This window comes from Hyperolius riggenbachi, chromosome 7 (genome assembly GCF_040937935.1).
Source record: "Hyperolius riggenbachi isolate aHypRig1 chromosome 7, aHypRig1.pri, whole genome shotgun sequence".
NCBI lineage: Eukaryota > Metazoa > Chordata > Amphibia > Anura > Hyperoliidae > Hyperolius > Hyperolius riggenbachi.
In genome coordinates, this window is record NC_090652.1 from 295256851 (window position 1) to 295272395 (window position 15545).

The window sequence follows — 15545 nt, forward strand, 5'->3', positions numbered from 1 at the left end:
TAAAAATACACCCCAAAACACATTATACTACTTCTCCTGAGTACGGCGATACCACATGTGTGGCACTTTTTTGCACCCTAACTGCGCTAAGGGGCCCAAAGTTCAATGAGTACCTTTAGGATTTCACAGGTCATTTTGAGAAATTTCGTTTCAAGACTACTCCTCACGGTTTAGGGCCCCTAAAATGCCAGGACAGTATAGGAACCCCACAAATGACCCCATTTTAGAAAGAAGACACCCCAAGGTATTCCGTTAGGAGTATGGTGAGTTCATAGAAGATTTTATTTTTTGTCACAAGTTAGCGGAAAATGACACTTTGTGAAAAAAAACAATTAAAATCAATTTCCGCTAACTTGTGACAAAAAAAAAAAATCTTCTATGAACTCACCATCCTCCTAACGGAATACCTTGGGGTGTCTTCTTTCTAAAATGGGGTAATTTGTGGGGTTCCTATACTGTCCTGGCATTTTAGGGGCCCTAAACCGTGAGGAGTAGTCTTGAAACGAAATTTCTCAAAATGACCTGTGAAATCCTAAAGGTACTCATTGAACTTTGGGCCCCTTAGCGCAGTTAGGGTGCAAAAAAGTGCCACACATGTGGTATCGCCGTACTCAGGAGAAGTAGTATAATGTGTTTTGGGGTGTATTTTTACACATACCCATGCTGAGTGGGAGAAATCCCTCTATAAATAGACAATTGTGTGTAAAAAAAATTAAACAATTGTCATTTACGGAGATATTTCTCCCACCCAGCATGGGTATGTGTAAAAATACACCCCAAAACACATTATACTACTTCTCCTGAGTATGGCAATACCACATGTGTGGCACTTTTTTACAGCCTAACTGCGCTAAGGGGCCAAAAGTCCAATGAGCATCTTTAGGCTTTACAGGGGTGCTTACAATTAGGCACCCCCCAAAATGCCAGGACAGTGAACACACCCCACAAATGACCCCATTTTGGAAAGTAGACACTTCAAGGTATTCAGAGAGGAGCATAGTGAGTCTGTGGCAGATTTCATTTTTTTTTGTCGCAAGTTAGAAGAAATGGAAACTTTTTTTTTTTCTTTTTTTTGTCAGAAAGTGTCATTTTCCGCTAACTTGTGACAAAAAATAAAATCTTCTATGAACTCACCATGCCTCTCACTGAATACTTTGGGATGTCTTCTTTCCAAAATGGGGTCATTTGGGGGGTATTTGTACTATCCTGGAATTTTAGCCCCTCATGAAACCTGACAGGTGCGCAGAAAAGTCAGAGATGCTTGAAAATGGGAAAATTCACTTTTGGCACCATAGTTTGTAAACGCTATAACTTTTACCCAATCCAATAAATATACACTGAATGGTTTTTTTTTTATCAAAGACATGTAGCAGAATAACTTTCGCGCTCAAATGTATAGGAAATTTTACTTTATTTGAAAAATGTCAGCACAGCAAGTTAAAAAAGTCATTTTTTTGCCAAAATTCATGTCTTTTTTGATGAATATAATAAAAACTAAAACTCGCAGCAGCAAACAAATAGCAGCAAAAGAAAGCTGTATTAGTGACAAGAAAAGGAGGTAAAATTCATTTAGGTGGTAGGTTGTATGACCGAGCAATAAACCGTGAAAGCTGCAGTGGTCTGAATGGAGAAAAAGGCTCTAGTCCTTAAGGGGCGAAAAGACTGTGGTCCTGAAGTGGTTAAGCACCTGTAAATCCTGCAAGGTGAGGCCTTAGGCGACTTTTAGGTTGATGCACATAACAGTGAAAATAACACAATGAATAAAATTGCTTATTGTTTACAATATTAATTTATAGATTTAGTCTGTGTTTGGCCATTGTAAAATCTTTCCTCTCCTTCATTCACATTCTGTAATTTATCACAGGTGGTGACATCTTTAGTGCTGCCAGGTGATCTGTGCGGATGGTTCGTTACTGAGAATTCTATGCACAGAGGGAGATACTGGTTGCTTGGCAGTTGGAAACAGCTGTTATTTCCCACTATGCAACAAGGTTCACAGACGGCAAACTGTCAGGACCATGGTCATGACATCACACTGTGGGAGGGGTTTCATCACAATATCAACCATACAGACCCCCCTGATGATCCGTTTGAGAAAAGGAAAAGATTTCTCATGGGAAAGGGGGTATCAGTTACTGATTGGGATGAAGTTCAATCCTGTAAAACTTTGTCCCCCCTGTTTCTAAAGCAATCCTCCTCCTTCCTTTGCAGTACCATGCCACGCTTCATTTTTTTATGCTATATGAAATTAATAACCCCTCCACATTCTGAAGTTTCACAACAGTTGTCGGGTTCCTGCAGCCTCAGTCACTGGAGTGCTGTGCAATGTTTGCACTCTGTTGCAAAACTCCCCGAGGATCTTTCATGTAACAATAGTCGGGCTGCGTCCCAAGTCCTGCTCTGCTTGGCTGCTGAAGTGGTGCCTGCAGTATTGACACTGTGCGGATACAGGTAGGAAGTGAAATAAAGTACACCACTAACATCAAAGCATGCTAGTGTGTTGTAAGACACAAAACGCATTGGATTAATGGAAGGATCTGTGCTGGTTCTCCGCCCTCGTGTGTGCAGTGCTGCTGCTCTCAGAGGTCACTCAGTTATGGGTCATAGAATAACTTACTGGCAGCTCTGCACAGCACAATGCTGGCGGGACACAGAATCCCTCACACAATAGGAATAGACTCTGACATCGGTCATGGTGTACAGTCACATGGGACAGAAATGGGGCTGTTTATTAGTAAGGCCAAATATTACACGTGGTGGACATTTTTACAGATGGGCACAAATCACGACATATGCAGTCTGTCAGTTTTTTGGAAATTGGTGACATCAGATTAGTTAGGGACTTTGTGATGTCAAAACTACTAGATGAATTGTTTAAAGGGATACTGAGCAATTTGTACTTACCTCTGGCTTCCTCCAGCCCACCGTAGGCTGCGAGGTCCCCCGGCGTCGTCCTGCCTCCTTTCCCGGTCCCAGCTGGCGGCTCTGTTAATTCAGGCGGAAGTTGCCAGTATGCGCCCCCGCCACGCACGTTATGCGTCATACGTCGTTCTTTAACTATGAACCGCGCAAGCGCAGGACTCTCACGCTGGCCGGTGTGACGATGCGTAGCGGCCGGCGTGATGACACATAACGTGCGCGGCAGGGACTCCTACTGGAGACTTCAGGTGGAAGTTGCCAATTAACGGAGTCGCCAGCGGGATCGGGAGAGAAGCCAAGAGAACATCGGGGGACCTCGCGGCCTACGGTGGGCTGGAGGAAGCCCCGGGTAATTACAAATTGTGATTTTACAAACCTGCTCGGGATCCCTTTAAAAGCGGGCCTGAAGCAAAAAAAAAAAAAAAGTATGATATAATGAATTGCATGCGTGCTATGGATAATGAATAGAACATTAGTAGCAAAGAAAACAGATTTATATTTTTATTTTCAGTTATATAGCTTAACTTTGCATCATTCTGTCATATTTGCAGTACTCTGTATCATAAGCTTTAAAACAAAGCAGAGCTAATGACGTTTTGAACTTTTCTGCAGTAAAACCTTATCTCAAGCTGTCCCTTGCTGTTTCTTGGCTGCTGGTGCTTCAGAAAACAGGACTGTATTCCACCCTACTCAGAGCAGCTCTTGCATAGATAACAAATGAAGTGTTTTAACTCTTCCTGTACTGGAAAACATTATGAGACTCTTCTTTGCTACTAATGTTCTATTTCTTAACTACTGTACACTATACATACAAAACATTATTTCATCATTTTATTGTCACTTCAGGTTTGCTTTAAAGGACATCCAAGGTAAAAATAAACTGATGAGATAAACAATAGTATATATCCTCCTCCTAAAAATTTATGAAAGAGTGTCAAGAAGAAAGGCATTGTTAACAGTTAAGCATAAGAAGTCCCAGTTGCAGTTTGCCACAAGCCATGTGGGGGGCACAGCAACCATGTGGAAGAAGGTGCTCTGGTCAGATGAGACCAAAATGGAACTTTTTGGCCAAAATGCAAAACGCTATGTGTGGGGAAAACTAACACTGCACATCACTCTGAACACACCATACCCACTGTCAAATATGGTGGTGGCAGCATCATGCTCTGGGGGTGCTTCTCTTCAGCAGGGACAGGGAAGCTGGTCAGAGTTGATGGGAAGATGGATGGAGCCAAATACAGGGAAAACTTGGAAGAAAACCTCTTGGAGACTGCAAAAGACCTGAGACTGGGGCGGATGTTCACCTTCCAGCAGGACAACGATCCTAAACATAAAGCCAGGACAACAATGGAATGGTTTAAAACAAAACATATCTAGGTGTTAGAATGGCCCAGTCAAAGTCCAGATCTAAATCCAATCGAGAATCTGTGGCAAGGTCTGAAAACAACTGTTCACAAACGCTGTCCATCTAATCTGACTGAGCTGGAGCTGTTTCGCAAAGAAGAATGGGCAAGGATTTCAGTCTCTATATGTTCAAAGCTGGTAGAGACATACCCTAAAAGACTGGCAGCTGTAATTGCAGCAAAACTTGATTCTACAAAGTATTGACTTAGGGGGCTGAATAATTACACACACCCCACTTTGCAGTTATTTATTTGTAAAAAAAAGTTTGGAATCGTATGATTTTCGTTCCACTTCTCACGTGTACACCACTTTGTATTGATCTTTCATGTGAAATTCCAATAACATTGATTCATGTTTGTGGCGGTAATGTGACAAAATGTGGAAAACTTCGAGAGGGCCGAATACTTTTGCAAACTACTGTATGTATTGCACTGTCCACGCTTTGATTTTAGTCATTTTTCTACATTTCCTGCCTTACTCCCCTCTGCCTGATTGTCTATGCATAGCCCACCCTTCACAATAGAAAGGTCATTGTCTCAGCATGAGAAATATTGGCCAATCAGAGAGCAACAGAAGACAGAACAGGGACACCGAGAGCCCAATATGGTATAGTAAGTTTTGGAAAAAGTGAGGAAATAGAAATAAGTGAATGGATACTCACAAACCAGGGTTACCTCCTAGGCAACCACTGTATAGGCAGGTGGGGAGAACAAGCCTGTCCCCACTCAGGATTAAGAAGTTGCTCTCTGTAGATTACAACACAAAAATAGCGCCTCTTCCCAGACATGGATGACATTTGCTTTGTACTCCTCCTCTCACTGCCTGATGAAGCGGGGTTATGCACGTGAAACGCGTTGCGTATTGTCTTGTGGAGTATACAAATAATAAAAGTATTTTTGTGTTGTAACTTGACACGTTCATTTGTCATATCCTTTGGAGTGGTCGAGGGTCCACCTCCCCCCACTTCCATGTTTTAAAGTTTTTACCATTTTTTATACTTTTGGCGCCTCTGTCTACTTTGTAGAGAGCAACAGAAGTGTGGGAGGGGAAAACAGGAGGGAAAGAGGCTTCAGCCAATCAGGCTACATTAGTTAAGCCTGAGGGGAAATAAGCAAAAAAGGACAACCCAGAATGCCCTGGAACTTCCTTTGTGCAACAATGCACCAAATAAGAGTCAGGTAAACTGGGGAATGATAATTTATCAACAAGAAAAGTACCAGATAAAAATAAAGAATAGATTTTTGATTTTATGCCCAACAGTTACACTTTAAATATTGCACTGAAATTGTAGAAGTGGATAAGTGTTATTAATTGCGTCCTTCCAGGAATTCATCTCGTTATTGAGCCCTAGGCCAGGTGACCTTGCCACATGACACTGTGTTCTGGACGTGGAGTCCTCTATTGAGTTTCCGGAGGTAGAGAGGGTCTCTGATTTTCAGGCGATGGTGAAGTGGATGGTTCATTGTGTCCCACTGGAGGTGTTCGGGCGGAGGAGGTCGGTGTGATGCCCCTGTGGTGAAGACAGAGCACAGAGCTGTGATATTTGCTTACAGAAACCACAGGACTCTGGTGTTTGCTCAGCCATAAATTGTGCTAAGCCTTTGTCAGCTGGGACAGGGAGATCTCTGGCTGGGTGTCGTGTACCTTCTGTGTGTGGGTACAGTGAGAGACTTGCCCCCTGGTACAAGGCAAGGCCGCACGTCCTCCACAGATCTGACTGTACATATGACACAAGGACACAGGCTTACTGAGAAACTTAAAGTATACCTGGAGGTATTTTTTTTAAAGTTAGATACTTTTCTTAGTAGGTGGAAGCCTCTGGTTGGTCCGGGGGTTACCTAGATCCTCATAGAGCCCACTGTTCCAACACAGAGTTCCTCTTCATCTTTTGCCTGTCTGCACTCCTGGCCATGGACAAGCATGTCACAGGGCATGTGCGAGTAATCTCCACACATGCCCAGTAGATTGAAGCCACACTTTATTCTACTAGGCCAATGCAGAACTTACTTACCTATGCCCTGTACAGATGCACTAGTTAACTACCTGGAATTTGGCCAGAAGATTTCTATTAAATTGCCACAAGTGGAATTGGTATAGAGGGGCCCTGTGCTGGAACGGTGGGCTCTACCAGGATCCGGGAAGCCTCTGGACCAGAGGGATCCCATTACTGAAGTAAGTATTTATTTTTTTAAATCACTACAAGTATATTTTAGAGTAGTGCTGAAAAAAGATGCCCAGTTCCAGAATAGGATCCTGACCTCTGGAGACAGGAAATATTTACATACAAAATGCACACTTTCTTGCCAATCAAGTCTTCCTGGTTCCCCCACTTACCTTCCCACTTTCCGATCTAAACTTGGCTCTAAGCCCCTCCATGTCATATACCCCTAGCCCTCTGCAGCTTGACAGTAACATTTATAAATACCTTCTACAAATGTGTAATGCAAAATTGTGCTCAACATAAGTGTCATAAATTGTCTCCAGGACAGGAACAGAGGATGGAACTCTATGGTGGGACCACAAGGCCCAGCTAAAAACCTGACAAAGATCGTCATCTCCCACTCCTCCAGCCAAAGGAAAAAAAGGAAAACATTCTGGGCTTATTGTAGAAACAAAATCCTACAGGTGAAACTCGTGCAGAAGTTCATTTACTTCAGTAATTCAACTTAAAAGGTGAAACTAATATATGCAAAGCGAGATATTTGAAGCCTTTATTTGTTATATGTTTTATGATTATGGCTTATAGCTTATGAAAACCCCAAAATCAAAATCTCTGACCATTAGAACATTGTGAAAAAGGAATGAACTTCATCCCAATCAGTAGCCAATACCTCCTTTCCCATGAGAAATATTTACCTCTTGTAAAATAGACCATCAGGGGAGTCTGTATGGCTGTTATTGTGGTGAAACCCCTCCCACAGTGTGATGTCAGGACCTAGGTCCTGACAGTTTCCTGTCTGTGAAGCTTGTTGCATTGTGGGAACTGCCAAGCAACCAGTATATCCCTCTGTGCGTACGTATATCTATAAAGAAAAACCTTTTAGCCTATTGCAAGGTTAATGGGTGTGGTTATAAATAATGGCAGTTAGTACTGTCTAGTTGTTTTTATGTCTGCCAGTAGTAAAGATGATGACCTGCAGGCTGATTGTGGATCCAACAATATGAATGAATTAAATGGCGAATATCGATCAATTCTTGATCTCTCTTCTATTTTTTAACTTCTCACTTTGGCAATGTATTGATTTATTTTTTTCCTCTTCTTGCTAAAGCTCTGTAACGACTCTGCAACGATTGGTGTCAGCAATACAGAGTTTTTTCTGATTATTGGTGATCTGCAGTATCACCAATAATACAGATACTATACCTGATTATGTGGTGGTCTGCAGAATCACCAATAATACTAGTATAGCTAGACACAGGACACCCAATGTGATAATGTGTTTGGTGCAACAGTAAACAAGTAAGTTATCTCCCGAGGAGCGGGAGATACAGACACTACTGCAGCCAAGGATTCCCTGAAGAGCAGGGAATCAGACTGCACTGCAGTCAGTGGACCCCTGAGGGGCAGGTTACCACTGACTGTGCTAAAGATGATCTCCTTAAGTGGAGGAGATACAGACTGTACAGCACCCGAGGATTCCCTGAGGAGCAGGGAATCAGACTGTGCTGCAGCCAAGGATTCCCTAATGGACTGGGAATCAGACTATACTGCAGCCAGTGGACTCCTGAGGGGTAGAGACCACTGCCTGAGCTGCAAGATGGTCTTCTGAGGAGCAGATGACACTCGCAGCTAATGAACACCTGAAGAGCTAGTGTCACGGACAGTACAGTAAGGCTGATCACCCAAGGGATGAGTGACAGCCAGAAAGGTCAGACAAGCCAGGTCGGCAACACACGGACAGATAAAGTACAGAGACGGAAGACTGATTCAGTATCCGGGTACAGGCAATGTCGGCAACAGGATATCAGATAGGCAAAGGTACACGAATCAGTAAGCAGGAGAGTGGTCAGGAAAGCCAGAGATCATAACAGGTAACAGTATATATGTCAATCCTAATCTAGGTGTGAAGTCCTTGGTTTCAACACCTGGGAACTAGTCTAACACATAAACAGTAGCAATGTAGCAATCTCCTAGTCTTAGGTGTGAAGTCCTTGGTTTCAACACCTGGGAACTAGTCTAACACATAAACAGTAGCAATGTCTCACAATACAATAATACTTTTAAGGCTATCAACGGAATCTGACTAAGTGTGAATTCCCAGCTCCGTCTGGTTCTAACACACTGTAAGATCTGACTGGGGTCTGAGCGCTCACATGTAAGCATTCGCAACAGCAGACAACTTGCAACTGCCAGGCAAGTCCTGTATATACCCAGAGCGCTCCACAGCGCCGCCCCAGTCACTCAGCCAATCCGGAGCATAGCTGGGATCAGCTGATCGGCATGATCAGCTGACTCCCCTTCTGCTAGCACAAAGATCCTGTCGCCTGGCGTAGCTCTCAATCTGTGTGCACTAGAAGGACCAGGCGAACCAGCAGCATGTTGCTGCGCAGCAGAAGCCGCCGACTGGAACGCGGAGATAGCCGCCCTGCCGCTTGCCCACGCGGCGGCATCTCCGCTATTCATTACAAGCTCCTCTTTAAGTTGAATTACTGAAATAAATGAACTTTTGCACAATATTATAATTTTTAGAGTTTTACCTGTAGGTTACCCGTACACAGTTACCAATTAAATATGACATTGACACTCCCAACATTACTTCTTTTATAGCAAACTTTGGGCTTGATTCACAAAAGGGTGCTAAGTGTTAGCATGCCAGTGAAAAGCTACTTTGCATGTGCTAACATGCTTTGCACGTGCTAACTAGGGTGCTAAGTAGTTAGCACATGCAAACTACTTAGCACCGTAGTTAGCACATGCAAACTACTTAGCACCCTAGTTAGCACATGCAAACTACTTAGCACCCTAGTTAGCACATGCAAACTACTTAGCACCCTAGTTAGCACATGCAAACTACTTAGCACCCTAGTTAGCACATGCAAACTACTTAGCACCGTAGTTAGCACGTGCAAACTACTTAGCACCCTAGTTAGCACGGTGCTAAGTAGTAATTTGCATGTGCTAACTAGGGTGCTAAGTAGTTTGCATGTGCTAACTAGGGTGCTAAGAAGTTTGCATGTGCTAACTAGGGTGCTAAGTAGTTTGCATGTGCTAACTACTTAGAACCCTTGTTAGCACATCCAAAGCTTTTAGGCGTGCTAACTATGTTAGCACCCTTTTTTGAATCAAACCCTTTGTCTAAAAATGAACAGGAAGATTCTGCAAAGAAACAGGAAATAGGACTTGTAAACAACAGTCAGTGGACTATTTTAGACAGGAGCCTCCAACAAAGTAAAGTCATGTGCCTTGTGTAGAATGGTTGTCATTCCGATGATGTGACGTACCTGGGTGTTGCAGGGGGCAGAGCGATGACCCGTGGACGAGTTGTGAGCACCACCTCTCCTCGGTTGGCTTCAGTCATGATGTTCTGTAAAGTGTTCTCCAGAACAGACTCTATGAGATGGCTGAACAACGGAGTTCTGCAAGAGAGATGGAGAACTAGGTCACTCCGCCTGAAACTGATACGACAGTGCCTGGTAGCTTCTGGAGAGTCAAAACAACAAACCGCTTGTAATAGCCCTACAGAATTCAACAAGGGCCTAACGGTCTGTGGAAACTTCGGTGGTCTAGGCAAGATACACGCTGTAAGTCTTCCCCAACGCCACTAGGACACTGCATGGAGATATTACAAGTCCACAGCGTCTATTATAAGGTTTGAAACAATAATCTACACTGAATAAAAAGAGGGACTGTGTGAGGAAGGGAAGAGCCAATATAGTGTAGTAAGTCTGTGACACAGAGATTGAAGCAGACCTGAACTCAGAACTTCCTCTCTGCTCTAAAAGATAAGAAACTGCATAATAACCTTTACAGAAAAAACATTTCTTTGTTACAGCTGATAGAAATACTGCTATCAATCTGCAGAATATCTACTTCCTGCTTTCATGGAAGCAGACATAGGGTTAACATCCTGTGTTGCCAAGGCAGCCAGCTGACACTGCTGAGATATCAAATTACACTTGCGATTAATCTCAGATGAGGGAGAATTAGGCTAAATTCTCTAAATACATACAGGGTGCATTTCTCTCTGTTTTCCTTCTGTCCTGTGCAAGAGTTCAGGTCCACTTTAAGACAACAAATAATTGCAGTGGTACAACAGTAGGCTGTTGAGGAGAACAAACCCAACTCCACTCGGGTTAAAAAGTCACTCTGCAGGTATAGACAAAATAACAAAGGGATATACCCCCATACGGTGGTATGATTATGTGGTTCAGAGGTGTCAAAGTGAAATATAATTAACAAAAACAGTTTTTATTTGGAGGTGAAGGAAAGCTGGCAGTGTGTTGGTGGGTGCTGCAGACTGAGAACAGGAGCAGCGTGAGTTCACAGAGGCATCTCGGTTGGCCACAGTACCCGTGTCAGTCAATTAGTGATATCTGTAGCGGGGGAATTATAGCTGCTACTAATTTCTATAATTAGTGCTACAAATTTGCTATAATTAGCTTCGTTCATTTTCATCTTCTGGCAAAAGTCGTAACCGATTGCTTGGGGGGAGGGGGGGGGCAGTTCTTTGGATTCCGGGGGACTCAGTGGTGAGGTTAAGAATTGTCATTTTATTCATCCAAGTGAACAAAACTTTAATAGATTGCAACACGTTTCTCGGGCTAGGCACCTGCTTCTTCAGACATGTAAAGAGAGCAAAATCCCGAATGAGCCATACTGGGGTTTGCCTGAGGCACTAGGCTCTACTACGGCTCTTACAATGACCTACACTGGCACCCCATGTAAAGTGTTTATGCTGTTCTCTAGAGTGACCAGATTTTTGTGGGTCCAACCTGGGACAGGGAGGGGGAGCGTGGGGAGGGCGAAAAGTGGGTGGGGAGGACTGAGGAGCGCGCAGCGATGAAGACCGGGGGAGGGGGGGGGGGCGAAAAGTGGGGAGGACTGAGGAGCGCGCAGCGATGAAGACCGGGGGGGGGGGGGGGGCGTGTGGGGCTCGCGGCAAAAAATGGGCGTGGCCATGACATTGTATGGGCGGAGCTAACGTAATGATGTATCAGCGAGGCATATGAAAGCAGTGTTTACGCCATGATGTGGACAAACGAGACTTTGCATCATGGGTGTGCAGAAACTGTATGATGCTAATAATATACCGTAACCACAAAGCAGCAAACATAGCCATCTATGACCATTAAATAATAAATGCAGTAACAGTTACCCCGGACAATAAACGCAATGGGCAACATGTCAGCACAAAATAAACGCAATGCGAGCAAACGTCAGTACAAAATAAACGCAATGCGGGCAACATGTCAGTACAAAATAAACGCAATGCGGGCAACATGTCAGTACAAAATAAACGCAATGCGGGCAACATGTCAGTACAAAATAAACGCAATGCGGGCAACATGTCAGTACAAAATAAACACAATGCGGGCAAACATTTCACCAGAAAATAATGCAATGCGGGCAAACATTTCCCCAGAAAAGAAACGCAATGCGAGCAAACATTTCCCCAAGAAAAGAAACGCAATGCAGGCAAACATTTCACCAGAAAATAAATGCAATGCGGGCAAACATTTCACCAGAAAAGAAACGTAATGGGAGCAAATTTCACCTGGAAAAGAAAGCATTTACTCACCTGGCAGAAGTCTCCGGCCTCTGGCGCGCTGCTCCCGGGACCACCTTCCTCCTGCTCGTCTCCTGTGCGGACAGGGCTACGGCAAGATGGCGCCCGAAGCCCTGTACTGGAGACACAAATAGTCTCCAGTACAGGGCTTCGGCAGCCATCTTGCCATAGCCCTGCTCATCTGCCGGTGTCGGAACACCGGAATATTGAGGCTGGAGCGGGGCTGCGGGCAATGAACTGGCACGGCGTCTATAGACGCCGCTGCCAGTTCATGCAGAAACAGTGGCCAGAGTCCTGAGGCCGGGGCGTCCCGCTACTAAAAGCGGGACGTTTCCCGAGACCTCATGCAGCTTGGGACAGCGGACCCCGAATCCGGGATGTGTCCCGGGCAATCCGGGACGTCTGGTCACTCTATGTTCTCCACTGTGGAGCATTGTTTTATGTAAGGAGGCTTTTTAGTCTCTTTCAGCCCCTTACACACTCCTAGGAGTTCGGGTTCAGCATGAGCTTGCTGGGTAGTCTGTAACTCTGGGTGCTTCAAGTCCTACCCCATAGAGTCATATGCACTAATGAGGATCATGTATGTATGTTGGATTAGTTTGGCCCCATAATATTAACAAGCTGCCACATCATTGCATTCCAGCGGTTCTGGAGGTGAGTTTAGCTATCAGGGACAACACTGGATGATTTGCATATTCAGCAGTGATGCATCCTGGGAGACATCATATGCTCATTACAATCTGAATAATTGCAAAATCCTTCTGTTTTAAGAAGGCAAACTCCTGTTTTATATGGCATTTTAGTAAGGAGGCTTTTTGGTCTCTTTCAGCCTCTTACACACTCCTAGGATTTCTGGTTCACCATGAGCTTGCTGGGCAATCTGTAACTTTGTTTTATGCCATGACTGTGATCTAAGGTCTCTTGTTGTCTCATTCAAATCTCAAATCGACGGATGATGTAGATATTCCAATACGAGACATGTCAGCTTGTCATTCTTACATTTTGTTGGCACATTTAGCCCCTTTATTAGGGTTGCTGTGTTTGGCCACCTGGCATTTGTTCGATGGTTTATTATTACATGCAGTTCAATTGTCTTTGTGTTTATGTCAACACTGTGAAATCACTTAAGCAGCTCCGCTCTGTATGTTGCCAGCAGTGTTTTTGTGTTCCTCATTAGTAGGATTGTAGGGAAGGGGGTTTATTTCACTACACTGTTGTTATATTTGCAGTATTAATAACGTTTTTCATGGTATGCTATTTACTGTATATCCAACAACTATATTTGATATTCACATTTCTGAATGCCATTTACTGTATTCCTGGACTTGGGCAACTAACCACTAATTAGCATTGTTTTGTTTTCCCCTATTCTCATTCTAATGTCACTTTGAGTGTTTGCCCAATATCTAGGCATGTTACTATACTGTAGATCGATACATTTTCTTGCATTTCTCAATGTTTGAAAAAAAAAAATATTTTATGAAGATTAAGCCCAGTACAGAAAACTAGATTTTTTTTCCTTTCAGACACGGGAGTCGAACTCATGACCTCATGCCTTAAAGACAGAAGCAGTACCTCTGGACCATCGCAGCTGACTAAGCAATCCTTTTATAGCAGTTTAGAAGTGTATTATCTAAGCTTGGCAACTTCTTATTATGCCTATACCTAAAAAAAAAGCTTTGTTTCTGGTGGTAAGAAATCTCAACCAGCATGCCTAGGTCTGCATACCTGTTGTGGCCATTACAAAATGTTCCCTATATACCTGACAAATGTTTTATTATTAAGAGACACCGACAACCTTAGTAAGAATTTAGGAGTCATGTAGTGTGACAGACTTAGATTCTGTTGCCTTCTACTTTTTATTGAGGACTCAATGGTGGTAAACTGCTAAGAGGTTATTTAAACCCTTTAACAGTTTGCATGTAAATATCCTGTACATACATACTGTAGGAGAATCAAGCAAATATGTGTTTCACTCAACAACATTGAAGACAGCTAATTCTGGCCAAATTGTAAGATGCAATCATAATACAAATTGATAAGTTTGATAAAAATAGTTGCCTTACTACAAAATGGAAATACTTTTTAACAATGATTTGTCAACTGGATCTGAAATGTTAGAATCATATCTATGCAAAAATAATGATTCTAAATGATTCAGAATATGGCTTTTTATTATTTTGCTGTTATTTTGGAATTAATTACATAAAATTGAAATCTATCTGTAAGGCCAGCACCAAAGGTAACAATGAAAATAGTAAACAGGCCACATGTAGAATAGAAATGTTCATTCTTTCCTAAGTGTCTGAATGTGATCATGTCTAGTTCTGCATTAGAGAGGATTAATTCATTGTACATAATTTCTCCTGGAGGAGAATTAATGGAAGACATGTGACCAGGGCCGGGCCGATGTAGAGGCGAGAGAGGCTCCAGCCTCAGGGCGCAGTGTAGGAGTGGCGCTCAACTCACCCAGCTATCATTCCCCTATTTTGTTTGAAGCAGAGAGAGATAGGAAAAGGGGAGACATGGCAGTGACTGCAAGCCAGATAACTAGAGATTAAGGTGTTGGGGGGGGGGGGGGGGGGAGAGAGGCTGGGGTGCCTGTTAGTCCAATAGTAATCAGTGTGTGGTGGCTGGGGTGGGAGGGATGGAGGGGCGCACTTTGGTGTCTCAGCCTTGGGTGCTGGAGGACCTTGTGCCGGCTCTGCATGTGACCACTTTGGTCAGGTGACTGATTTGTAAGTCTCTAAATGGTTGGTTGTTACCATGTGATCATGTCACATCCACTTCCTGCTTTAGCTTACATAGAGGGCTGAGATGAGACATGATTATATAAACATGAACAGCCATTAAGAGCCCCTTAAATTAGTCACCTGATTATATGCTAACTGCTGAAGACTCTGAAGGAAGATGAACTAAGACGTAACCATAGGATCAGTCAATAAAAACTCAGCAAGACTCCTTAAAGAGAACCCGAGGCAGGTATTTTAAATCTTAAGAGAACACAGAGGCGTGTCCTTTGCACAATGACGCGCCTCTGTGTCTCGCTATTGCCGCCTCCAGTCTCCCCGGGGTCTGCTGTGCCCCCCTGTAAAAAGCGCCAGGCTAGCGACAATCTGCTTGTCGCTAACCTTGTATTTACCTGCATCCTGTCAATTAGTCCATGCTCCCCCGTCTCTGTCCCCACCACTGCCCGCTTCCGTGAGCTTCCTCCAATCGGAAGCTAAGCCGCGACCGAGGGAGTACCTCGTAGGTTGCGGCTTAGCTTCCGATTGGAGGAAGCTCACGGAGGCAGGCAGCGGTGGGGACAGAGGCGGGGGAACATGGACTAATTGACAGGCTGCAGGTAAATACAAGGAGATTGTTGCTAGCCTGGCGCTTTTTACAGGGGGGCACAGCAGACCCCGGGAAGATTGGAGGCGGCAATAGCGAGACACAGAAGTGTGTCATGGTGCAAAGGACACGCCTCTGTGTTCTCTTAAGATTTAAAATACC

General features: G+C 43.8%; 1 protein-coding gene across 3 annotated transcripts in view; it reads right to left on the reverse strand.

Moving 5' to 3' along the window:
* Positions 1–15545, reverse strand: part of CFAP65 (cilia and flagella associated protein 65) — a 120726-nt gene that overhangs the window by 24358 nt on the left and 80823 nt on the right. For 2 of the 3 annotated variants that reach the window (XM_068245997.1, XM_068245995.1), the window contains 2 exons: positions 9766–9900; positions 5551–5833 (listed from right to left, as the gene is read on the reverse strand). In XM_068245997.1, coding sequence (XP_068102098.1) covers positions 5722–5833; positions 9766–9900 — 247 coding nt within the window. In that variant the 3' untranslated portion in view covers positions 5551–5721. Of the gene's footprint in view, positions 1–5550; positions 5834–9765; positions 9901–15545 lie in introns of those variants that run through there. The other variant, XM_068245996.1, reaches the window with a different exon arrangement.